The sequence below is a fragment of the Protopterus annectens genome, chromosome 1.part0, assembly GCF_019279795.1.
Source record: "Protopterus annectens isolate FY-2018-M chromosome 1.part0, PAN1.0, whole genome shotgun sequence".
Classification (NCBI taxonomy): domain Eukaryota; kingdom Metazoa; phylum Chordata; order Ceratodontiformes; family Protopteridae; genus Protopterus; species Protopterus annectens.
This window is the reverse complement of record NC_056725.1, coordinates 1,177,424,786-1,177,451,716: the sequence shown is the minus strand read 5'-3', so window position 1 is coordinate 1,177,451,716 and position 26,931 is coordinate 1,177,424,786. Positions and strand designations below refer to the sequence as shown.

At 35.3% G+C, this 26,931-nt stretch overlaps 1 protein-coding gene across 1 annotated transcript in view; it reads right to left on the bottom strand.

The window, feature by feature from the left end:
- Positions 1–26,931, bottom strand: part of PDSS2 (decaprenyl diphosphate synthase subunit 2) — a 1,587,149-nt gene that overhangs the window by 837,215 nt on the left and 723,003 nt on the right. The window contains exon 2 of the mRNA XM_044069781.1: positions 21,943–22,077. Coding sequence (XP_043925716.1) covers positions 21,943–22,077 — 135 coding nt within the window. The remainder of the gene's footprint in view (positions 1–21,942; positions 22,078–26,931) is intronic.

Here is a 26,931-nt window from a genome sequence, read left to right as displayed (position 1 = left end):
CCGAACTGGGTAGGATCCAGTGTCTGTAGGTCCCCAATATCTTTATTTATGAGGTCCATGATGATTCTTTCCATAGCTTTGCAGACCAAGTTAGTCAGGCTTATGGGGCGATAGTTTCCAGGATCCATTGAGGCACCACCTTTATGGAGAGGGACCACTGTTGCTGTACGCCACTCTTTGGGCACATATCCTGTAGTAAGGCTGAGACTGAACAGTAGTTTTATGTTTGGGTTTAGCTCTTCTTGGAGTTCATGTAGGATGCAGCCCAGGACACCGTCTGGTCCCATTGATGCTGTGTTTTTAGCTTTGGAGAGGGCAGCTCTTACCTGAGCATCTGAGATGTCTGGGGGGCAGCACTCTGCTGGGATAGATATTTGCCCTTTTGGTGGGGAGGGGGGGGAGTTTGCGCTGAACCTGTCAGCTAGGATGTTGGCAATGTCTGTGGGTTCGGTGTATTTTTTGTCAATTTGGACTAATTCTGAGCATATCTGGGAATTACCTCCCAGGTTCCTTTTTTTTTTCAAAACAGGTTTATTGTTTTAACATACAAGAGAAATATCATAACAATTTTATACAAGTAATTAAAAATAGATATGATTATAACATTCAACAAAACAACTAAAGTATTTACAAAGACATCCACTACAATCAGATCAATTAATTAAACTAAAATACCATGCTATTGAAATTAGGATTTTTTTAACAAATTTTGTAAATTATCCCATACAATATAATAAGATGTTTTTCTAGTTGTTCTTGACCTAATTGTGTTTATTTCCATATGGCACACTATATTCATAACATTTTTAAATTCATTGAACGAAGGAGGTGTATCAGAAATCCAATTTCTGGTTATTGTTTTCCTAGCTACTGCTAGAATACACCATAACAAGGGAAGCTTAACCTTTTTAACACTTTGAGGTACAGGTGTGTTGAATAATATAAGAGATTTAGAAATAATGAAATTATCTGTAAAAAGAGCCTGCAAAAATTAACTGACTTCCAGTATTCTTTCAATTTTATACAGTCATAAAACATATGAGCCCAGTCAGCATTAATTTATATATTACATCTCTTACATAGATTATCTTTATTATTTATTTTATTCATCATCAAAGGTGTATAAAAAGATCTATGTAAAAATTTCCATGTATAAAGTCTCCAGACAATGGAAGACGTAGTTCTATAGGCAGATTCCAATATATATTGTTTATCTTGTTGATTTGGTGGGTCCCCATTAATAGAAGTGAAATAATTCCAGTATGTATCTACACTGTAAAAAGTTCCTTGTCTGATAATTTTATGTATGTATGAAAGTTTACCTTTATCAGAAACTTTATATTGTAAATTTAATATCAAGTAATCAATCAGTGTTGGAATAGATTCTTTAACTGTTATAGACATTAGATCTATTCTATCAATGAGATGTTGCCTAAAGGTCTGAACCTCTAACCAGCAAGTTTCTCTTAGATCAAATTCTTGCTTTAAGAAATCTAGATTTTTAACTTTATTATCAGATATCAACTGATACCAGTACTTTAGATCATTATCTATAGCTAAATGAGTTCCTTCAGAAGTAGATGACAAAAGCATACCCTGAGTATAGATTATAGGGAATATAATAAAATTCCATTCCCTATACTTAGGGTGCATGAATATAAAGTTACGATAGCTAATAATAATATTTAATGGGTAACAAACCATATGTTTAGGTGTAATAGGTGAAGTACAAAATTCCTTTAGTAACCATAACATGGAGTTATTTACAATCATATTTTTATGTGTTAAGGAGATTTTCATGAAGTGCATACTAATTAGCTCCCAATAATCTTTCCATTTTGCGACATATGACTGATCTATTAATAGAGTAATAACTTTTACAATAGAAGAGATAGTATATAAATTAAAGTCTGGAAAAGAAACACCCCCTTGAGACCAGCTATTAGTATGTTTCTTTAATGCAATCCTAGGTCTATTAGGTGCCCATAGGAAATTTAACATTAGTGTATTCAGTTTCTTGATAATTATTTTTGTAGGTGGAAGTATTATTGATTGTATTAAGTATAAAATCTTGGGGAATATTATCATTTTAATAATTGTAAGTCTCTCCTCCATAGTAAAAAACATATTATTCCAGGTATTAAAAAGATTTTGTATATTAAGGAAACAGGTATTATAATTATTATATATACTAGATTTAATATATTTAGATAGTATTATACCTAAATAAGTTATCTGACCTGAATTGGGTACATATTTAGTAAAATCACTAATGAGAACATTTTTTCATGTATATATAGGTAGTATTTTAGTTTTTTCTTCATTGAATATTAAACCAGAAATACTTTTAAAATTCATCATTTTATCAAATAGAGACTGCATAGAAGAATTAGATCCTGCTGATGTAATTAGAACATCATCTGCAAAAAGTTGAATTTTGGATGTTGTATTTTCATATATATCAAAACCCTCTATGTCAGTACTGTTTCTGATCAAATTAGCCCAAGGCTCCATTACTAAAGTGAATAATAGTGGAGAAAGTGGACATCCTTGTTTTGTACCTTTAAGAATGGGTATTTTTGTGAAACATATGTTCCTACCTTAATATAAGCCAACGTTCCTTTGTATAAATGCTCAATTAGATTTACAAATGCATCAGAGAAGTTTGTGCACTTCAGTAAGGTAAACAGATAGTCCCAACTTACTGAATCAAATGCTGAACTTATATCAAGACTAATAAGTGTTAAATCTTTCTTTTCCTATTTGCAAAATCAATTAATGTTAAAGTTCTTCTTATATTATCAAAAGTATTTCTATTTACAATGAAGCCTGTCTGATCTATATCTATAATGCCAGGAATGATTGCCTTCAATCTATCAGCATAAATACTCATAAACATTTTATAATCAACATTAAGTAATGAGATGGGCCGATATGAAGTACATCTAGTTGGATCTTTATTAGGTTTTAAAATTGGCGAAATAAATGTATATTGCCAAGATGGGGGGGTTATTAACTCAGTTTGGGCCAAAATAAAAACCTTATGTATTAATGAATATGTACTTTTAGAAAGGATTTTATATATCTCTGGTATAATACCATCATTACCCGGTGATTTGTTTGATTTAAGCTTATTTATTTGTGTAATAACCTCTGTATATGAAATACTTTTGTCCAATAGTTTAATCTATTGTTTATTAAGCTTTTTATTCATGTTTGTGGTTATAAACTCCTTTATTTTATCTTTAGGTTCCATGTTAATGTTATTATTGTTAATATTGTGAAAGTGATTTCTAAATTCATCTAGTATTTCTGGTAGACTAGAAACATTCTTCTTTTTCCTTAGAGAAAAGATTTCTTTGATATGGTTTTGTTTATTCAACCTTTTTGTTTTATTTTTAAGTCTATGTAAGTATTTGGGGCTTATTGAGTAAGACAAAACTTGTATTTCTCTAGAGTTATTTTAACTTTATGAGTTAAAATTTCTTTGTATTTCTCATTTAGTTTGTTTATTTCTTCAATGACTTTCTTATCCATAATATTTTCTTTATTATTATGTTTATAAGAGTCTAATTTACTTTGAATATCTAACAATTCCTTATCCCAAGATTTCCTTTTATTAATATACCATCTTATACTTTGTCCATATAGATATGATTTTAAGGCATCCCAAACATAGACAATGGAGACTTCAGGAGTATTATTTATATCTAAAAAATGTTGTACTTCTGAAAGTATATATTCTTTATACTCTTTTAGTTGAGTTAAGTATGCTGGTATCCTTTTGATCTGAACATTATGAGCATTTTTTATCATGAATTCAAAAACAATTGAATTATGATCAGATACAGGACATGAAATGATTTTGGAATTAATTAAATCTGTTACCATCTGGTTAGAAATAAAGACCCTATCTATTTTTGAATAAGTTTTGTATCTGTTAGAAAAAAAGGTGTATGGTAATGATTTTGAATCTATCAGATTATTAATATCATTCAAATGATAAGAATTAGCAAAATCATTTAAATGTTTTGCATTAGATGTAATTCTTCTTTTTCCTATAGTGGTAGTATCACTTTCATGTAGTATACAATTAAAGTCACCAGCTAAAATAATATCTCCTATAGAGAATGATATGATCTTCTCAAGATGATGTTTCACTGTATTAATACCAATTCCAGGTATCCAATATAAATTAATTAAAGTGTAAGTCTTCCCATTAATTTGTATTGTAACCATACAAAACATTCCTTTGTCATCCTGATAAGACTTAATGGTTTTAGGAATGGGCATACTTTTATTCCATAAAATAGCCACTCCTCTTTTTTCTGAGTGTGCTCTGAACTAACCAATACTGTATATTTGTTTGTGACTAGTTTATCAATATCTTTTTTCAAGAGATGGGTTTCTTGCAGGAAGACTAAGTTGGCCTTATGTAAATTAATGTATCTTATTAGGCTTGCCCTTTTACACGGATTATTCAATCCATTAATGTTTAAAGAAATTCCTTTTAAAGATGTCATTTGGTATTTTTAAAACTTAAGAATCTTATGATCAAAATTAGAAATAACAACATAAGTAATGTTACATCTCCTCCTTTAGGTGTACCTTTAAATATAGCTGTATTTATTGAATCTCTTATGAGATTTTGTATAGGATTCAATTTTGTTTGTAGTGACAATGAGTGTACAAAATATATTGTGGATGTCAAAACTATATACATATAACAATGAACAAGTGAAAATAATGTAAGGATTAAACCTTGCATCCAGCCTGGAGTTAAAAACTCCAACTTAGAGTAGTATATACCACTCAAGTTAACCCCCTACCCTAAGCAGCAGTACCTCAGCTACCACCTTATCAATTTAATACTGATTATATTTAACTTAAATTAACAGCTTTCAATTCAATTATCTAGCAAGACAAGACTACACATTTGATAAAACAGCATCATATAAACTAAAATAAACTTTTTTTAAAAAACTATTCATACTACTATATACATCTATGTAATATAATACACTTGTATTCAAATAGCATTCAAACAAACTTGATATTAGGAACCAAGAGGAGAGAGAGAAATAAAAGACGTGAAAGAGGGAGAGAGAGTGAAAGAAAGAGAAAAAAAAAAAAAAGGCATATTTACATATTAATTTATTCAAACTATGTAAAATAAGTTCTAACATTCATTTAAATCAAAAACTTTGGCTAATATGGTTCAGACATTACATATATTAAGATACATCTATTTTCTGTCATGTAAATGCAGTCAACAGCTTCCAAAAAAAAAAACCTTGAATTGCTTGTATATGAGCATTTTACTCATACTCATTATTGTCAATAGAATAAAATATTATATTTATAGAAATTGTTATAAATCATACTGCATAGTTATGCAAGTTCTCAGAAACACTTGAATTATTGTAAAAAAAAAAAAACATCTGTATTTTGTATGTCTATACTACTGCTTTAAAATATATCACATGACAATTTCTTCCAGTATAGAGTTATAAAGTTATTTATGCTTGTCAATCAGATGAATTAAATGAGTTATAGTAATGTATATGTTTGGAACATAAGTTTTCAACACAGATTAGTATGCAGCAGTCAAGTAGATTTTCAAAAACACTTGAATAAATGTTTCATTTTCTATGCCTTCTAAAATAAGACATTTACTTACTACAAGAAACTGCATCATTTAAAATCATTATAACTGACATATTTTATGAATTATAACATAGATATTTAAGTAATTATATAAAATAACTCACATTTAAATGTCAAACAGTTCATTTTCCTTCACATAGTCACATTTGCATCAGTTCTACTTCCTGGTAGAGTGTTCTTCCTGAATCTGTGCTGTGTCAGTGTGATATCTGGGTCAAAGGTCAGATTGACTGCTTTCAGCTTCTCTGTGAGAATTCTGAGAGTTGAAGCTTTTGAAACAGCTCATGGACACTGTGCATGAGGTAGCCCACATCCCAGATTGTCTCCCTTAACATTTTGGCGGGAAACTTGTTAAAAACTAGTGACAAACATTCATTTAGCAGTGTAAATGCATCTAAACATGACAAAACCTTCGCGATGTATTTTACAGGTTATTACAGCCTCTATTTAAGTGAAATTAAGCCCAAAGTTATTAATAAGTAATACAACTCAATATTTTTGTCCCAACTCAATGTTTATGCAAATCTTATTATTTACTGTGTCTATATGATCAAAAGCATTTCTATATATTAATATGAGAAAAAAAAATAAAGAGAAAGAATAAAATAAAGAAAAAGAGAGTGGAAAATAAAAGAGTGTAAAGCAGAAACAAAAAAAAAATGTAAGAGAAAGCTATAAGAAGTATATACAATGGAATATTACTTACTGTTTATATTAATAGAGTTAAAAATAAAACATATTATTTACTATTATTTAGTTCTAATTATTATTAGTTAAAGCATGACAGATTATTTACAAACAAGCATAAGCAGTATAATCAAGAAAGTATAATTAGGAATAGCATTTGAAGAACATATAAACTTTTTACAAGGAATAAATATGTTATTATTCCATTTATCATATTTTCATTACTCTTCTCTCCCTGCCCTCCCCCACCCTTTACCCACTACATAATCTAAATAGAATGTCATTGTTTAAACAAAGAAAAGAAGAGAAGGAGAAAAAAAGAAAAAAATGTATCAAATTACTGACCTTACTTCTCTTTTCAGAAAGAGAAACAAATTGAATGATAGCTTGTTATTAGTTCCTCAGATATTTTGACTGGTTATGAAACAAAACATTTCTTTGTACACAGAGAATAACTTTGATTAAATCTTTTCAGAACATTTGTGGCTTTCTGGAAATGCAGGAACTATATTTAAAAAGATTAATAATGAAGTAAAATGATGAGAGAAAAAGAAAAAAAACATAGAACAAATCATTTGTTCTTTAGTCTCTTCTTCTTCTCTGAAGTCTTCCACGAAGTTTCAGTTGCCAGTCTCTTTAATGAAGGACTAGCCCATTCCATTTCCTCTATTTTATCCAAAATCTTATTTTTTTTTGATAAACAGTAAAGCAGAGTCTAAGTCATCAAAGATTTTAGGACCATCAGGAAGGAAGATTTTTAGCTTGGCAGGAAACAGAAGGTATGTTTTAAACTGTGCTTTTTTAAGCTCCCTTATTAGTGGCAGAAAAACTTTTCTTTTAGCTATTACCAAGGAAGAATAGTCATTGTTAAAACACACAGTTGTCTCATTAATCTTAACAGGAGCTTTAGCCCAAGCAGATTTAAGAACCTTCTCTTTATCAAAAGATGATAGAAATCTAACTATAAATGATCTAGGATAGTTTTTGTTAGAGTTAGTATTAGCTATAGATCTATGTGCTCTTTCGATACCAAAAGAGAATGCTTCTGGTAAGTCTAAAGTTTTAGGGAGCCATGTTGTTAAAAAAGAAGTAATATTGTTACCTTCAATATTTTCTGGCAGTTCAAAAATCCTAATGTTATTGCACCTAGATCTATTTTCCAAGTCATCCAGATTTGTTTGTAAATGTGTATTTTGTTTCAGCAGAAACTCAATGTTGATTTCCTCTTCTTGGATTCTATTTTCCATGTCATTCACAGCTTCTTCTATGCCTGTCATCTGGATCTTCTGTTGTTGCAGGTTTATATGTAACAAGTCTATTTGTTTTGTAGTTTTTTCTATGAAGGTATCAATTTTAGTATCCATTTTATCCATCTTAGCAGTAAGTTGCTGGATTATAGTTATCAGAGACTGAAGTTCTTTCTTGATGCTGGAGTCTTGAGAATTTGTCTTACTGGAACTCATTTCAGACTGATAAACTGACAGGAAAAATTCCAATGTGATTTCTGACAGGAATATTGTTAAAATTTCCTTTCTTTTTAGATATAGTTCAAGAACTATATAAAACAAACATATTTAGAAAGAAAATTACTTCAAAAATTAATTTTTTAAGTAATTAATTCCTGTCAGTGTAATGAAATTGGTGGAGCTGAAGAAATCTGCTGCTATCCTGTGTTCATCCTTGGCCACGCCCACCACCCAGGTTCCTGACATAACTAAAGAAAGCCTTATGATTATCCTTAGTGTCCTGTGCAATTTTTCTCTCGAAGCTGGCCTTAGACAATTTTATGATTGCCCGTAGTTTTTTGCTAATACTGATCAGTGATGCCTTCCCTTTTTGGGATTTTGCTCTATCATTTAGTAGCTTCCTCCTTCTATTGTATAGTTTGTTTATGGCTGGGGTCCACCAGACAGGACGTCTGCCTTTGGAGGATTGGGTCTTGGTTTTATTTGGGATCGCATGATCCATGCATTCCTGAAGGTGTTCATAGAATGCATTTATAAAGGATTCTGCGGTCTGGGCCGTATTTTCCACAGGCCCGGGGGCTTTGAAGGATTCCACCTCAGTTTTGAGGAGTGTGAAATTTGCTTTAGAGAAGTTTTTCACTGTGGTTTTCTGGGCAGGGGGTGGGGTCGGGATGTGAATATCCAGTGAGATTAGTTTATGGTCTGATCTTACCAGTGAGGGATACACTTCTAGTCTGGAGCATAGAGTCCCATGTTGGTGATGATCAGGTCCAGTATGTTTTCCCCTCTTGTGGGAATGGTAACAAGTTGTTCCATAGCATTTGAGTTTATAAATTCTAGGAACCTTTGGGCTAGGGTGTTGGAGCTAGAGTAATGCTCCCAGTCTATGTTTGGGTAGTTGAAGTCGCCCAATATAATGGTGTTTGGAGAGACCTTCATATTTTCCAGTGTTCTCAGGAAGGCCGAGTGGGGTTCCTGGGTTTGGGAGGGTGGTCTGTAGCAGGTTATAAACTGGAAGCAGTTTTACCCACTGTTAGTTGCACAAGGATCGTCTCTGATGCTTCGTGCTTTGCCACCAACCTGGAGGTGTGGGTATCTTTGATGAATATCGATACTCCCCCTCCTTTTGTGGTTCGGTCCAAGTTTTGGGGCCGAAAAGCATGGTATAACCCGGTAGTGCTGGGGTGCTCTCGGGAGCCCTGAACCAGGTTTCTGTTACTGCACAGATATCGATGTTCTCCATGCTAAGGAGAGTTTTGAGTGCGTGCATCTTGAGGTTTAGACTTCTGGCGTTGAGTAGCATTACTCTTAGTTTCTTATCCCTTGTGATACCTATGGAGGTGGGTTTGTCTTTTGAGCCTTGCCTAAAAAAGGCACTATGGGGGTATTATTTAGTTTGTTTTGCTGTTTCTGTTTTTTTGAGAAGTGAAGATAAGCAAGCATCTTTACTTCATCTCACTAAGTGATCAGTGTAATAAAAAATGTATGTGCTCATATTCATTTGGCACCAGCTCTAAGTATTTCAGAAACAACACAACAATGTGATAAACAAAGTGAGCACATGCACTATTATAGATGGTTTCTAACTGGCCAACTTATGAAAAGTAGTAATAGCGGTTGTTAATCATGCCTTGCTGTGTCTATCAGTTTAGATATCAGAAGTAGTCAATAAGCTGTGCCACGATGCCCCACCGTACATTCTAAGTACAAGGGTTCAGCCCTATGAATGTATGCCTGCACAGTTTACTTCCCATGCTACATAGTATGAGAATTCTGTAGGACTGTGGAGGAAAGTTCTGCTAGTTTCTGTGAAAAGAAACATCAAAATGCTGGTTCTCAATTCTCCTTGAGAACAATACAATTCTGCTACAGTTAACCCTGTGTAAATATCCACTAACCACAACAAATAAAGCAAGAAGACAGTTTAATTCTGATCAGAGACCTGTTCTGCTTTGTTACAGGATGCAACCAGTTTTTGAAGGGGATATCAGACTACAAATGGACCAGGAGAAATAACACATCAGGAGAATTCTTAGTGCTTAGATTATGTGATCACAACTGCTCAGAAGAAGCAGATAGCAGACAGTTAACAGGATATATATAATAAGAAAAGGTAGCCTATTTTTAATGTTATTGATGGCAATTGGGATGATAATGGGCACGTGTTTCAGTGTTCCACTATTGGATTACCAGTGTAGAAAGGATAAAATTAGGAAAAAAGAGAAAGAATCAGAGTTTAACAAACCAATAAATGAGACATGTTGAAGTCTGCATCAGGGCTGCAAATATGCTATTATGCAGGTAACACTACAGCCAGATTCAAGTGTCACTTGAAGAAAAATAATTATAAATTGAAAAATAATTATAAGTACAAAGAGGGCACATTTTTTTCTTTTTTGTGTGTGGGAACTTTTCATGGAGGATCAGAACCATATAGATTTTTTTTCTATGTAGATTTTGCCTTTGTACTTGTCAGTCAGCAGGCCTCCCCTGATCAGACATGCTCATTTGTGCTTTACATCTGGGAATTTACCAAATATCAGGTTATAACCTCTCTTGGGAGGGGGTGCCATTCAGTAACCATAAGGGTACTTTGTCCAAACTATCCCACCCAATGGGCCTAACTCTCCACATCTTTGCTCAGGAATTCTGGGCAAAGCCAAAACTAATGGGGGAACAAAGGACCAAAATCAATACCAAATTTTAAATATTACCCTGATAAAATTGAGAACTTGCTAGAATAACAGGTTTGCATTAGTATGCATTTTCTGAAAGATATGAAGTCTGAAAATTAAATGTCTGCCATTATTGAATGACTGCGATCCTCAATTAATTGCCAGAAAACTACAAACTTTACAAGGAACAGATGAAAAATATGAGGCAAAAATATGGTCTTTCTGCAAAACTGTGGACAGTTGATAGGTATACCCTTGGGCAAAGGGATATTTGATCGACATTAGTACAGAGTTTCAGGTTACTACCTATGGATGGCTTGGTAAGCCTAACATCCCCCCCCAGACCACATATTTCCATCCTAGCCCCTCCTTTGAGGGGAATCTATACAGTATGTGCCTGGCTCCACTCAGCTACCCCCCCCCCCAGGTTGGGAATGGCCATACTGCTTTGTTACTGAAACCAAGTGTCCTAGCCACTAAGATAGGTCTTTATTTTTCTACTCCCCAGCACTGGCTAGAAGCACACAGAAAATTTATTGGAATAACTGTGATTAGAGACAAGGCAAGGGCTCATCACTCCACATTCCCCTAAGTGCTATGAGTGAAACAGTAATAGCAGAAAAGGCATGGCTATCCAGTACTGGAGTGACTGTAAAACCAGAATGAGAAAGTAAATATGATTTAAATAAGACAGACAGTGGTGTCTGCAGAAATTGATTGATTCCTATAAGTACAACTTGTAAACTAAAAAAAGTACAAAACAAAAGAGGTAGATAAATATTGCATACACACTACCATACTGCTTGCAGCAATCTGCAAAGTACTTCTGAAAAGGTTCTGAGAAGAGTGAAGACAGACAAGCACAGCACTTCTACACCCTATCCTGCACATACAGTGAAAACAATATATCTGATAGAAGGCACATAGCCGAGATGGATTTAGTCATAAAGTTCCAACATATCAACTGTGATTACTAGGGGAGGATGACTAATCACAGATGTTGACTTTCTGTATACTGGTCTGCCAAGAAGCATAGAGACCCATTACTTTCTTGTTATGTAAAAATAATGGAGAAGGATGTTTTGGATAATTACATGTTGAAAACAGCTCCATTAAGTATCTGCAACATGGTTTTCTATGTTAAAATTATTACAGAGATAATGGAAAAAAGTCTGTTGTGATTTAATTTCTGTAGACTACCTTTAGCCTTTGATAGAGTCAGACATAAAACACTGATCAATAAATTAGAACAACTAGGTGTTAATGTATTCTTTGCAAGATGGACAGCTGACTGACTCACAAACAGGACGAGGCAAGTTATCATACAGCAACTGGATATGTGAAATTCTAGGTTACAGTCGGTCTTCCCTGGGTACATATTTGTTTAACTTGCATCTTTCTGATTTATCCTTTTCATCTGAGGTGTTCTACAATCTGTATGTAGATAGGTTGAAACTGGGAAAACTGATCACATCTGTATTGATATTTGACTAGTTTTATAAAATTTATCTCAGGAAGTGTCAGAAGCCAGGCATATCCCCAACAAGGACAAAAAAAAAAAAAAAAAAAAAAAAAGAGTGCACTGCTGCATAAAAAGTATCTCACAGCGTCTCAAGTTGTTTTACTTCCTGCTGCTGTTGTTTGCTGAACTGGCACTGTTCCCTGTTAATCCCTAGTGAGGCAAATAATCTTAACAGTGCTTAGGTGCATGTGGGACATATGGGAATATATTTTTTGTCTTGCCAAAATCACAGATTTTCTAGAGTAAAATAAAACATTAGACATAACAATTAGCAGTAGTTAATGGCATAAGTCTAAAGACAGAAGTCTAATGAGGAGGTAGAAGACAATGTGGATGAAATAAAAGAGAGGGAAAACAAAGCTGCACATTTTTTTTCTCAGCAAAACTTGTTTTTAGGTGCCTACCATGGTAAACTTACAAGGGATCATTATACTCTGCAGCTTAAAAAGATGGTCTTTTACTTAGTAAATATGTTTGGAGTGATTTAGGTAGAATAAAAAAAAAAATGGCTCCCAACTGGCTAATGAACCCTTAGTAGAGCTAGGCTGACTATCCGAAACTGGATACAAAATTTCTCACAACAGTATATTCCTTCTGATGACTTTACTTAACTGATGCTTGCCTGGCTGCTGCTGCTGATGGTTTTAAATAAGATGAGAATGAGATGTTCTCAATATTACAACATATTTTTTTTTTGTGCACTGATGTTTTTTTCTGTTAGGTTAATTTATAGAACGTTACTAGTCTGCATGCCTCTCATTTGCCCTTTTACTCTCATGTATTTTGCTGCATTAAAAGGTGTTCTGGCTAATACACCTTCATGGCTCAACTTACAATCAAATTAAATTTTTGTAATGGGTATCATATGGATATGTATGTACCATGTCATGCCGGTTCATCAGTCAATGGTGTTGCTGTATTTTAAGACATATAACTACTGTACGAGTTATTGAGCACATGTTTTTTTCACTTATTAGTTGTTAAGATGTATATTCAAGGGGCAACAGGAAGAGGTGTCTCCTTTTCTGAGCTGTCTGATAAAACTTAAAAATGGCTGGGAAGTATAAAACATGGAAATGAATGATGCAGAATGTACACAACACAAATGTATCACAAATTATGGACAGGGAAAATATGAAGGTGAACTGAGTAAAAAGGATTAAGAGATTTGGAGAAACACATTTCTTTGTAAGAGTTACAAAAAGCACTGAATCAGCTAAAGATAGTGCAATGCAATGATGGGGTAGGATACATGTTTTATAAATCTGGATGGAAGGAAATATAACTTTTGTGGAGCTGTAAAAGAACTGCTTTAAAACAGAATTTTTGATGCTTGGCTAGGCTTGTAAGGGCCCTTGTGGTTGTTAGCCAAGTATATACCTATGAATTGAGAATGAAGAGTTATTGCATAGTGTAAATAATTTTACTTAGAAGAAAGGGAGTAAGAGTGACCCAGGAAAAAATGGAGGCCACTTGCTTTGAGTATTGCAGATTATAAGATTTTAATAAAGGTAAGAAAATTAGAGAGATATCTAAAAAAAAATAGTGAGTATGAATGTGTAAATGAGATGTGACACAGTTATCACTAACAAAGAAATGGTAAATCGCGTAGCAACAGAGACAGTATCAAGCAAGATTAATGGCTTACAACATTTCTAAATAAATGCAGTAGCATAAATCATGTAAATAAGGGGACATCCAAAAAAGTCATGGTACAGGGAAAAAGCTGAAAAATTTGAGCAAGATTAATACATAAATTTGGGAATAATACCTTTGATAAATAGATGAAAGGGAAGAAAATGTAGCTATAAAATGTGGTTAGAAAGGATGCTCTTTAACTTTGGTACTGCTCGGTTTACTAATGAATGCTGTGTTAAACCGAATGTCATCTTATGCAGCTAATTAGTAACTGAAAATGTCTGAGGGGTTTATATGCCTGGGTGTTTGAGTTTGTGCAACTGGCACTGCTATTATAAAGACAGATGAGAAAATAATAACTTATGATAGTTTGCTATTAAGAGAATTACATAGTGTCAAATTGCATTTAAAGTAAAAGTGAAAGTGCTGGTGGAAGGGTATAGACAAAGATGGCACATATAATGAAAACAGAAACTATTTTATGCATCATTCATGATGAGAATGAGCTACTGATTAGAGAAGAGAAACTTGCAGCCAAAATGACAGAAGTGGTAGAGCTAAGAAAAGCTTATACAATGTCAAATGTGAAGAGGGTAAGTATGTTAAATTCAGTTTTGCTGTGTATCGGCAGTTGAACTGAAGTGATTTTGAAGTACTTGAATATGAAACAGAAGATGTTCGGGTTAGTTTTTCAGTTATTTGAGGTTCATGGTTAAAGCCTATGAAGTAACAAATTTTATACAAAAGGTACAGCAGTAGTTTAGGTTTGACCAATCAAACTACACACTGACTCAAAGAATGTAGTTTTATATATGGGTATGTCTGTATTACTCACGCCATTTTACTTCACTGTGTTTACTACGAAACAAATCACCCATTTACTAGAGCAAATTCTGACCAACTTACCTGCATGCTAGACAGCCTCCATCTTTGGTTTCTGTACTACTACAGAATAGAGACTTCATTACCACCCCCTCCACATTTGCAGTCTACGCCTCACTTCAAACACCATGCCCATAACCTGGAAATTAGTACTAATCCAACCGGTGCCTAAACAGCCAAAATCTATCACAACTGGTCATTACCATCCATGACCATCCAATTTTGATATTAGCATTACTGGGCAAAATTCTGGAGAAACTCATATACAACCAGCTTAGCACATAACTACATAAATATTCTCTCCAATAAATAGCATGAATTCTGGTCAGGATGAAGAACCATGACTGCAGTTTGGACACTGACTGATGACATCTTAACATGGATAGGGGCAGTTAAATTGGAGCTATTTTCATTGACTGAACCTCAGCACAGGATACCACTTGATCATCCCATCCTCCTGTCTCACATGATGGACATTTGAATTAGTCCACAAGCCACACAATAGTTAAAAGACTTTCTAACAAACAGAACCTTCAGAGTTAAAATTGGACCATCTCTGTCACAGACAGATGCTACTCATTCAGGCATACCTCAAGGATCAACACTTGCCCCTCAATATTTGTAAACAAACTGCTCTTGGATTTACCATAGTTACAGCTTATCCATTCTTTTTACTGACACCATGGTTCTTGCCAAAAACAAACAAACATCCAAAGTCAGTTTCAACTGGGCCTACAAGAAACAAGTGAACCACTTGCCAATAAAAATATCTGACTCAACCCTTTTAAAACTAAAACTATTATTTCTGAAACAAAAAGACTACTTAAATGCCCCAACTCCCTCCAAAACAAAAAAACAATTCAACAACCTTACTGAAACCACCTCCCATTTCAAATACCTTTTGTTATCTGGTTTAGATCATCAAACCCTTAAATTTTATATGTAAATTGACAAAGTTAGATCTCAAATCTTTTCTGGGCACAACATTTTTCTCATTTTCTATCCATGCCTGTCATGGAAGGAAAAGGAATTCTACTTGCATAGTTGGAATACGTCTTACCACTATTTACAAAGGACTCGAACAAAAATCTCACGACAGGGTAAACTATTGCCAACAAAATATGGCTGCACATTATTAACTCTTCTCCCAGGAAGCATCACTGCATCACACTTTCTAATGTCAAATTAATTCCTACACTGTGTAGACAAAACTCTTCCCAGGTTGACTATTGCACCAGGAAGTCTCTTTACCACCTGCCCTTAAGACTCATTGCATCTATCCCCACTTATAAGCTTAGGACCCAGTCTAGTTCAATCCCATATCTAAAGGGGCCCACTGTAAGGCTTCATTGTTCTGACAACAGCTTCTCTGTAGCTGCACCAAAACTGTGGCAATCCCTCCCTCTAAATATCATAGACATACCCACCTACAATAAACATGGACCACAACTCAAAACATTTTAGCTGAAGAAAACAGGTGCAAGTGTTATACAGCACAAGACATACCGGCGCACTAACCATGCATCCTCCACCACTCAGTTCTTACTTCTCTTTAACTGGTGAGAAGTCTATCCTGTAAATATGTATACAGTAGTGGCACCATAAATCAGCCCAGTGTGTATTTTTATCTGTTCTCTGCCACTCAGTGTAGTACCACTTTTGTTAGTTTGATATAATATAATGCCCTATATTGATTTCTAATGCCAAATGCTTTTTCTTGCTACAGTTATTTCTGCATATACTGTTACATACTATCATATACTACTGTTGACAATGCTTTGTTCTTGTTGCAACCTGACCTTACCCTGCAACTGGTCATTTTTGACAAGTGCTTTACCCTGGTAAACAAAAAATAAATAAATTAATATTGTACAGCACTTTCAGTTCGACAACGCCTATTAATCAAAATTTTAAAAATAAATGAGTTTTCGTGGGAATGTATACAAAGTGGACTAGAAAGGAAAGAAATATATAAAAATGTATGATCTGTTATTTATGATACATTCAAAGAAACAACATTGCAAAATGGATTTAAGTGATCTACCTGTGTAAAGAAGAGAAGCGAATATCTTGAAGTCAGGCAGTTAAGTCATCAAGGGAGTAAGACAGTATAAAGTGAAATTGTTATCTGGAGACCATCTTTCCAAACAGTTCTAGGAAAGACAGAAATTTAAAAATGAATGTTTAGCAGAAAAACTGCATTTAAATAAATGATATAACAAGAAGAGACATTAAAATGTTTTTAAAGAGTAATAATAAATGTTTTGGGGGAATGGCAACAAATACATTAAAATATTAAGAGTTGGAAAAATTAATGTGAATGAATGACTTGTTATAAACATTATGAAGCTGTAAAGAGGCAAAGATTACAAGATACTGATAATTTTGTTAAGCAAAACAATAGGATGGGAAATGTAAGGAAATGTTATAGTGCAAAATCTAAGAAAACAAGAAAGACAATGACAAAATGAAGGTGAATTTCGGAAATACGATGTTAAAAAAAATGAGTGAAACGATTAAAAGATTGGGAAAGGGCATTTCTTTGTAGAAGTTAGAAAACATACTGGATACTGTCACTAAAGAAAGAATGGCCAATGTGTTTTCCTGAAAATTAATGCTTACTGTTACACTTTTAAAAACTTATCAAACATATCTGTAAAATCATGGAATGATTTTAGATGATTTTAAGAACGGTAGCCATTTCTGATAAGTCCTATGGGATCTTTCATGCCCACAAACGCTAACACCATCAAAGAGAAATGAGACCTCAGTTCACTGTCTCTTATCTGCAAGACAGCAACCACCTCTATACTACAGCAGCTCCTCCCATGCTGCACTGAAGTCACTATGGGAACATGAATTCCTGGTCTTGTTATACAATTGAAAGCCTTATAGCCTTCTTGAGGTCATAGGTATATGTGCAATCTGCTGAGACGACACTGATGCAAAGCTACTGAACATAAAATGGAACTCCTTAATTAAGAACAGTAACAACCAAAAAGGTCATTTCTCCACTACTGACCGCTATAGCCTTTGTTAATGGTGCTATGAATCTTGTCTTGATGTCTCCTGTAATCAACAATCAAGGCCTATCTGCAAACTTTAAGAAAGATGTTTCTGTTTTTGGTGAGATCTTTTGAAGATGCTTCTCCAAAAATGTAAAAATACATCTTTCCTTTCCCATTATTTTGATTTCTGCATTTTTTCAACCATTTTATGGAACTTTTTTTTTTCTAAACAAGCCATTCTTCTCATGTTTTTAACTGCTTTATTGAACTTTGCACAGTGCTCACAGTAGCCAGCATTACATACTGTTTAAAGACAAAAAATACGCTTTAAAGTCACTTGAGAAACACATTCACTGGATATATACCTGCATATAAACAGCTTTTAAAATATCTACAATCACCACCTTTTCTAACAGCATTAAATGCCGTATTTTTAATTTTTTACTTTTATTTATTTTTGTGCTTAATATCCTATGAAAGTCAAGCAAACAACAGTGGATTCAATTACAATGATTAACACAAGCAATTAATAGTTTCAAAAAAGTGAGACAAGCTTAAATGTAATGTATTTGTTAACCAGATTAAAATTATATAGAGGTATACTTTCAACCACTTAGCACAAGGAATCTGGGAAAAAATAACTGGAGGAAGTAGCAAAATCAGGTACAAATATAAATATCACTGTTACAATTGTATTTAATTCAATAATAGTCTAAAACTCAACAGTCATTCATTATGTAGTGACTTCATTCCTCAGTGGTTTGTCAGAAATCCACAAAGGAACAGTCCAAAAAAATATGAGGAGAAAATCTGGGTAATTGAGAGGTATGCGCAGACCATTATCAGCAATGATGAGGTCCGAAAGGGAAAACCACACAGAAAATTTAGAGTAAACAATAAACTACCATATTTCTGGGAAACAAGAAAAAGGCAAAGCGAACATGAAACCTTCAAAAAACAGTGACCACGATCAGAAAGGAACCATGAATATAGAGCTGCGATACAGAAACTTTAACCATTCACTGTACTCCCCAAGAACACATTAGATACTGTTATCTTTATTTACTGGTGTAGACCAACACATGACAGTTATGAACAGTGACAGAACTGTGTCATTTCACGCTAGGGGTATATATAGGTGCAGGATAAAAGACTGGCAAATGACCGGTAATTGTAAGTAGCTCAGGCATTTTGCTGCTGTAATAGCTGTGTGAAAGAAGTTTTCAAGCCACAACTGCAATATGCTTTTCATGTTTTGGCAACCTCTGTCTGTGAAACAGTCTTCATCTTAAATTAACTTTTTAACTATGATATGCAAATCACAATGCTCCTTTCTGGGACAAACCGATTTTCTGGAAATACAAACACAAAAATTGTGCAAATACAAATGTTCTATATAAGGTAAGGGAAATGTAGTGAATGCCACTGCAGTTTAACTGGTTGAATATCCCTGTATTTCATTAAAATAGGTCAGAGTGATTTTTAGCAATCTAAATTAAAATGGCTATTTCACTTTCATTCAGGAAAAAGGAACGAGGAAACTGCGATGGCTAAGACAAAGGTCCCATCAAGTGTTCATCGACGTTTTGGAGGTCACTGCTCCTCTTCATAAATAAGTGACTTTACCACACAATGTTTGACACCGCCTGACAATGGGGGCATAAATGGTGGTAACTATTAGTACAAGCAAATTTCTTTCATAAAGGGATACTAGGTTATATGGAACTTGCAACACACTTGCACATCCCTATATATGAAAGTAGGGGGGAATGACAAAGCAAACCCATTCTAACAGTAATATAAAACGTCTAATAAACACGAGTGCTACAAGATATCCAGTTTAAAAAATGTCCTTTTCCCCCTCATCACTTTTTGGTGGTAAATACCATTCTGACTGATAGCCTATTCTAATCCCAAGACCTGATGTACTACAAAAAAGAGAAAGTTAATGTGCAAAATAAAACTGACATCCCGTGTGCACTGCAACAGCCAGGCTGGGGCTTTTGTGTGGAGGCCGACGTGCGAGTTCCCTGGGAGCATGAGGTCCCACACCTGGAATACTGCAACATGGAAGAGAAGGACATCTATGGTTATGGTAAGATTTTACACAACTATTTCTTTGTGGACTTGAGTTTATGCCAACATTGGTGCCAGTGCTGGATGCCATTATGTCTTTAGTGTTAGGATTTACTATTGGAGTGTTGAAGTCATGGTGCCTGTACCTTTTGTTCAACACCATGCATTGGTAGCTCAGTGGATGAGCTTTTGGTGTGGAAGGCCTTTAGGTTGTCATCAGAGGGTTGGTTAGCTGTGAGTTTATGGAGCTTTCATTGCTGATGTGTACATTTGTCTGTTAGTGCTGTCCCGATTGTTTTGATGATTTAATCAGACCAATGTGTTAGTTAGATCACGAGTGGTCTCTGAACTGAACAATTAAATGAAGGATTTTCCATCTCTGGGAAGAGTTTGCTTCAACTTATCACAGACCAGCATCAAATGCAGACCAGACACATTTCACCTCATACCCTTTCTAAGTCAGCAACCCAGGAGTGCTGTCTTCCAGATTTTGACTCCCAGGTCTTGTGTGTGCGTTTCACCACGTCTTAATGAGTGCGTTTCCCCATTCCTCTAATTCACATGTTCATTCAGAAAGTAATTTTGATACTTACTTTTTTTTTTTGGGACCCAGTAGGTTTGGTTCCTTTTGCTTTAGCTGCATCTTTTATAGAAGCCAAAACACCTCTGGCCTTTAAGAAGCCCCATTTATCCACCAATCTGGCAAGCTCCACCATGACTTGCAGGCCTTGGGCTGAAGTTCATGGTTTCTTTAGATGTTTATTTTGTAGTTCACTGCTGCGGTCATTACTTCAGGGAACTCTGCTACAGGCGGTTGTCTGGACTATCCAGACTTGGAAAGAAGTAGCTGTCTCTGTAGGCATGGCTTTGCCATGGATGTTAATGTACTTCTGGTGCAAAGTCTGGCAAACTGCTAGACATCTTTTTTTTTTTTTCAGATGTATATTGCGTGTTGTGCAGGGTCTTTTTTCATTCCCTTGGGCTTGGTCATGACTCGGTAGAAATTGTAACGTTGTGTAGTTGACATCTGCTAATAGCTGTTTGGGCTAGTGCAAATGTCTCTTGGGTGGATGTCTCCCATACAGAGCTGTGTTGGTCATGCTGTCTTTAGAAAGGCAAATGCATCCGAAAAAGATTCCATTTAAGACCCACATAAGACTGTGTACACAACCTGGACTTGGAGCACAATGTAAATACTTGATCTGTCAGGAATTTAAGTCCAAAGACTTGAAATGTATTTACTTTAATTTATTTGTGTGTTTTCTCGGGTAGAGCACTGATCTCCATGATCCTATCAGCCTGGGAGTGGTGTCTGTTTTACTGATTTGCTCAGCATTACACAGTTGTGGAAGCTGAGAGAAGCGAATCTTGCACTGCTGGACCTCAAGAAACAGCTTGTTAAGTGCTCCTTAATCCTGTAAAGCCAACTGCCAGAAATTGTAGATTTTTACTTTAGAAGATGAAGTGCTGTTCAGGCCTACCTTAGCTGAAGGAGACTTGTGACTTTGCTCCGGATGTTTGCCATATCTTTGGACAGTAGCCAACTTTGTTCTCTCTAAAACAAGACAAAGTGGAAAGTGAAGCAACAAACTTATAAGGTGTCTGCTCCTCAGAAGACATATGAAACTCCAACAGTTACCCATGTAAACCAGATGCTGCTGCTGCTGCAGTACAGGAAGATATTCTAAATTTAGTTATGTTATTTTATTTATTTATTTTTTTTGTTTAGTATGTACCTTGGAAGTTAACTCCCAAACCCGGAGATTAAACAGATTGTATACCTGCAACAGTCTGCACAGAATTTTATTTAAAAGACTCCCACAGCTCACCTGAGCACTGTGGCCCTGAAACTTTTAAGGGAGACACTCATTCCAGACCTAACGCACACCGTAATGACAGAGTGTATATTACTGGATAGGCATGGATAAAAAATATGCACCTAAGTAGCCCTGGGTTTTAGTGCTCTGTCACCAGACCCACATCTGTAAGTTCCAAGAGCATGTCTTGAAACAGCTCTTTGAAGGTTGTGAAGGAGTGTAGGGTGATAACAGGACACACAGGGGTTGGGAGGGTGGCTTAATGGCTAAAGTGTTTGCCTTACAAACACAAGGTGCAGGGTTTGAGGCTCACAAGGGATAACTGGCTAGGCGTAAAATGGCTCGCAAGCGCAGTTAGCTTAGTACTAAACTATGATCCTATGATCCTAAAATGCTGCTATGTCAACATTCTATAAATTTATAAATTAGTAATGTAATTTTAGTTTTATTTTTCTGAAGCAGGCCTGAAAAAAATACAAATGTAGAATAACAGGTGAACAGTACCTGGGATATATTCCACTGACCATGTCCTGCTGCGGAGACGAAGCTGCCATCGTTGTAGGGCCAGCTGCCTTTGAAACAAGCAAGACAACTAGCCCTCTCATCTGTAGGCTATTCTGGCTATCATACACAAATCCCCTGTAAACAAAAAAGTACATGAGTTTTCTCTCCATAGTTTTAAACACATTATGCCAACATTACATTGATATAATCTTGTAACAACCACAGTCACTATCAGGACAATGTAGTCAGGTACTGGTCAAATGTCCAAAATGATATCACAAGATGGTCTAACCTCAAGCTCCCTTTTTTGGCCAAAACAACAGTGGTTAAAATGAACATTCTTCCTAGGCTTCTATACCTATTTCAGACAACTAGTAACACACTATACAACAATTTTTTTAAAAAAATTATAACAACTATTTCTAAATTCAATTAGCTATTCAAAGCTTATCTGCCCTAAGGAACAGGGGACTGGGCCTGACTTTAAAACCTATTAGGCAATCTTTAAATCTTTGAACCTTTCACACTCGTTCTTTATTTTACAACCACTTCATCTAAACCCTAATCTTAAGTTAAACGGATGCATGCTAAACTTGGAACAATACCCTCTTTTGTTAAACACCTGTATCTCGGATCTTTTCCCCCTTAGACATCAATCAATACTTGACATAAGAACCAGTCACAATGATATCTCAACATGTAAAACAGTAATAAATCTATAATGACACTTAGATACCAAAATAAACTAAATGTTTCGAAACTCTGGTCAAAGATCAACCCTGATATTAACCAAAACCAATTTGCTAAGGCTATAGACCTAAGCACTAAATCTATTCCCTTTAAGAAGATGAAATACACTCAAATGATGATTATGAACAATGCCTATTTTACCCCTACGATCCTTAACAAAATCTTCCCTAATTTATCCCCTAATTGTAAATATTGCCCGAATCAATTGGATGATATCCTTCACAGCTGCAAATGTTCCTACAAGTTATGGTGTGCCTTGAGGGTGATTCTTGAAAAAATTGGATATGAAAAATCCATCCTGTCATGGGAATTTACCATTCTTCATACCCCCCCGGTTTATCGGAAAGAAAATGCAAGGCTCTGATTCCTATCTTTATGTTAATCAAATATTACATCTCCTTGAATTGGAAAAACAGACACTCCCTATCATGGGAAGGATTTAAACACATAGCTATTAATTACCTCAAGGCACATAAATACCTGTTCCACAATATTAAACAAAAACCAGCTATGAAGGAATTTTGGGAAATATTATCTGAACATATACTTAAATAAGTACTGATAATTTGCAGATACCAATAGTCCTTATCACGCTGTAATGGAATTATAAAAAAATTGCTGTGGGCATAGTATGAGTTGTACATAGTTGTTGTTTTTGATGTTTTTATCTTATACATAATATGCTTAATGTATACTCGCATTTTGATGTAGTGTCTGTCATGGTTTTTGGTTTGACATGTATCCTTGAAAATTTTACAATAAAAAAGAATCTACAAAAAAAAAAAATAATCTTGTAACAACTGAAAAAATCTGCTCTGCTGAAGATGAGCTGGAAATGTATGCATGGTCTGCTAGCTACAAGTGTTTAAACAGCCAAGAAAGCCTTTAAGGAAATTCCATTAGGCTATACTTTGTGTGTGTGAATAGGGATTTTCCTCTCTCTCTCTTTCTCCCCATGTTTGAGTGGGTATGTCTGTGCGTGTGCGCGCACACACACACACACACACACACACACACACACACACACACACACACTGATAAAGGTAAAACACTGATCCCAAGGTGTCACTGCAGCCACTTTCTAGGATAATAAAAATGACAAATGAAGTGAATAAAAGCATACACTGATCAATACTTCTGAAAAATAAATTAAATTTTACTAAAGTTTAACACAGTACTATATCTGTATCTAATAGTGACCAGCTGCACATACTGTATCTATATTATACAATGCCAGAAAGTATAAATTGTTATGAACATTTTCGGACCACCACCACCTAAAGTGGAATGGAAATAATGTGGTTATTTCAACACCAACACACTTAAAAAAGAGCTACTCACTTTTACGAATAAGAAATAACTGTCAAAGGTTGGAAACGCAAGTTCTCTCAGACTGCCTAAAGACAATGCATGAGATGAGCATACAATCACCAAGCTGCTACAGAATAACCACCACAGAAACAGTCTGCTTTCTGGTGACATATTCAGAAGTGTCAGGATTCCACTCAATTTTAGTTGAAACTGAATTTCAGAACAGTAAATGTGCCATCTTCTGTGAAAGAAACTAACTGTATGAGTAGTACTATGTCTACATTCATGTAAAACAGAACTATGGTTAAATCGTCATATTCTTCAGAGCACAACATACCTACAGACAGAATAGTATTTCATTCATGCAAACTTCTGAAGTTAATGCAACTCAACAAAAAGTCTAAATATTTTTTTTTTCATTTTACAAACAAACATGAATAACTAAAACTGAACAAGACAATAGGCTCCACATGAAAATATTGATAAAATATACAGTTTTTGTTATGTGTAGCTTTACTAATATAGTTGTGTAAAATAGATAAAATGGTAGAACTTGTCCCCATATTCTTGACACACATATTAACTTTAAAAGATAAAGGCACAGCACACTATTATTAGTCAGCTGCAGTGGTGCACCAGTTAGCGTTGTTGCCTCACAACATGTGGTTCTCCAGTTCGATTCTCGGCTGGAGCGCCTTCTGTGCTGAGTCTGCATGTCCTCCCTGTGATCAAGTGAGTTTTAAAGACATGCAGGTTGGTGTGTGTGTGTGTGTGTGTGTGTGTGTGTGTGTGTGTGTGTGTGTGTGTGTGTGTGTGTGCGCCTTCTGTGAAGGCTGGGAGCTGGGCTGGCAACTCGACACCGTAAAAACTCCACTGCCAATAAGTTTGCAGACCGGTGATCGCTGTGGCGACCCCTAATGAGAGAAGCCGAAATACATTGCTTTTACACTATAATGAGAATGAAAATTGCATGAATGAAAGATGTTAATTATACCATTCCCTAAGAAAGGAATAGCTGATTAGAACGAGTTGTTTGTCTGGCAGTTAATGTAGAGGATTAAGGCTATGAGATGCTACTGAAGTGCTTTCTGTAGTCCAGGCTTTGATATACCTACTGCGTACACTCTTCAGCAAGCCACTTAGGCAGTGCTCTGGGGCAACTGGGAAACTGAACTAGACTCTTCAACAGCCTTTTGGATCACATGTCTAGTAACTATCTATAAATGACTCGATGTTTTGTAAAAAGACAGAAAAAAGTATTGATGTATTGTGTGTACTAATTTATATGTACATTTTAAACTTTGTTTTACTAAGAAAACAAAAAGTCTATATTTTACACTTGCTCTATTTTCCATAAATACATAAAATATGTAACGGGACACAAGACAATATCAAGATTATTATTTGTCATGCAGTCTGACTCTTGGAATTTATTTATCAATTTATTTACTGTTTGGGGAAGACTGGTCCACAGAACGTTTTCAGACATGACTTGGGTTCAAAAGAACACAATAACAAGATAATTTGCATAGATGTACAAGTTGCATTTGAAGACAGTAAACAAATCTATGTTTCTGACAACAGACAAAAATTGGTAAACAAATCTATGTGCATTGTCGCCTCACAGTAAGACTCTGTCCGGTTCGATTCTCAGCTAGAGCGTCTTTTGTGTGGAGACATGCGTGAATGGGCATACCTTTGTTGAAGGTTGTGCATCAGGGCTGGTAACTCGGCACGTAAAAATCAACTACCAATCATTAGTGGACCGGAGTTCCGCTGTGTCGACCCCTAACTGGGAAAAGCCAAAAGACACAACAACAACTAATGTAATAAAGTCACAAAGAACATGTCAATTTATGCATTCAACACAAGTGAAACATAAGATTCAAATTACTTGCTCATACAAATCTGCATATCAGCAATTACTCAAATACTGTTCCAAGACATTTGCATAAGTACTCTGCAAATAAGTACTCTTATTTTTGTTTGGAATTCCCCTGAGGCATATTGCTTCTGAATGTCCACAAGGCTGATTTTTTTAAAAATGGTTGGCTCAAACTGAGGTTTAGGTTGAATATGTTTGCACTGTCATTAGACACCAAGGTAGGGAACTTCTGTTGACGAGTAAGTTCAAAAACAGAGGTGGCCAGCAGAAGGGGTGGCTCTGTCAGTTACCAATGGGAGGTGGGGGCTTTCATCAATAAAACACAGTGATGAATTCTGAGGTCAGCATCAAGCACATTTTTAACTGTTGTAACACATTGTCAGTGATAACTTTTGTGTGGTACCAAACGTCTTAACTCCTGTTCTGTTGGGGCTGAGTGTTAGACTGATCTTTGACACACAATCCTACAACAATAAACTCAGCTTGTGACTTTATCTGTAGGGTAAAGATAGATACATCAGAGTTTTGCAATAGCATGTTGCCTAGCGTTGTCGCCTCACAGTAAGACGTTGTCCTGTTCGATTCTCAGCTAGAGCGTCTTCTGTGTGGAGACATGCGTGAATGGACGTACCTTCGTTGAAGGTTGTGCGTCAGGGCCGGCAACTTGGCACGTAAAAATCTACTGCCAATCATTAACGGACCGGAGTTCCGCTGTGGCGACCCCTAACTGGGAAAAGCCAAAAGACACAAACAAATGTTGCTTATTTATGCAGTTATACTGAGGCTGAGATAGTCTCGTTTAAGATTATTCATGAAAAGTAAAAACACTAATGCCTATAAACCTGATTTGTGGTAACCCCACAGTTGAGGGTTCAAACGTCAGACAGTGCGTTTTCAGTACTCACCTGATAAGACCTGTTGTACAGGTTAACTACAGAACCATGAAATGACCTGAAACCCCAAAATTAGATTGTTCTATTTTTGGCAAAAGGGAATGGTTAGCTCTTTTAAAAGCCTTAGTCAATATCAAAAATGTACCCCCT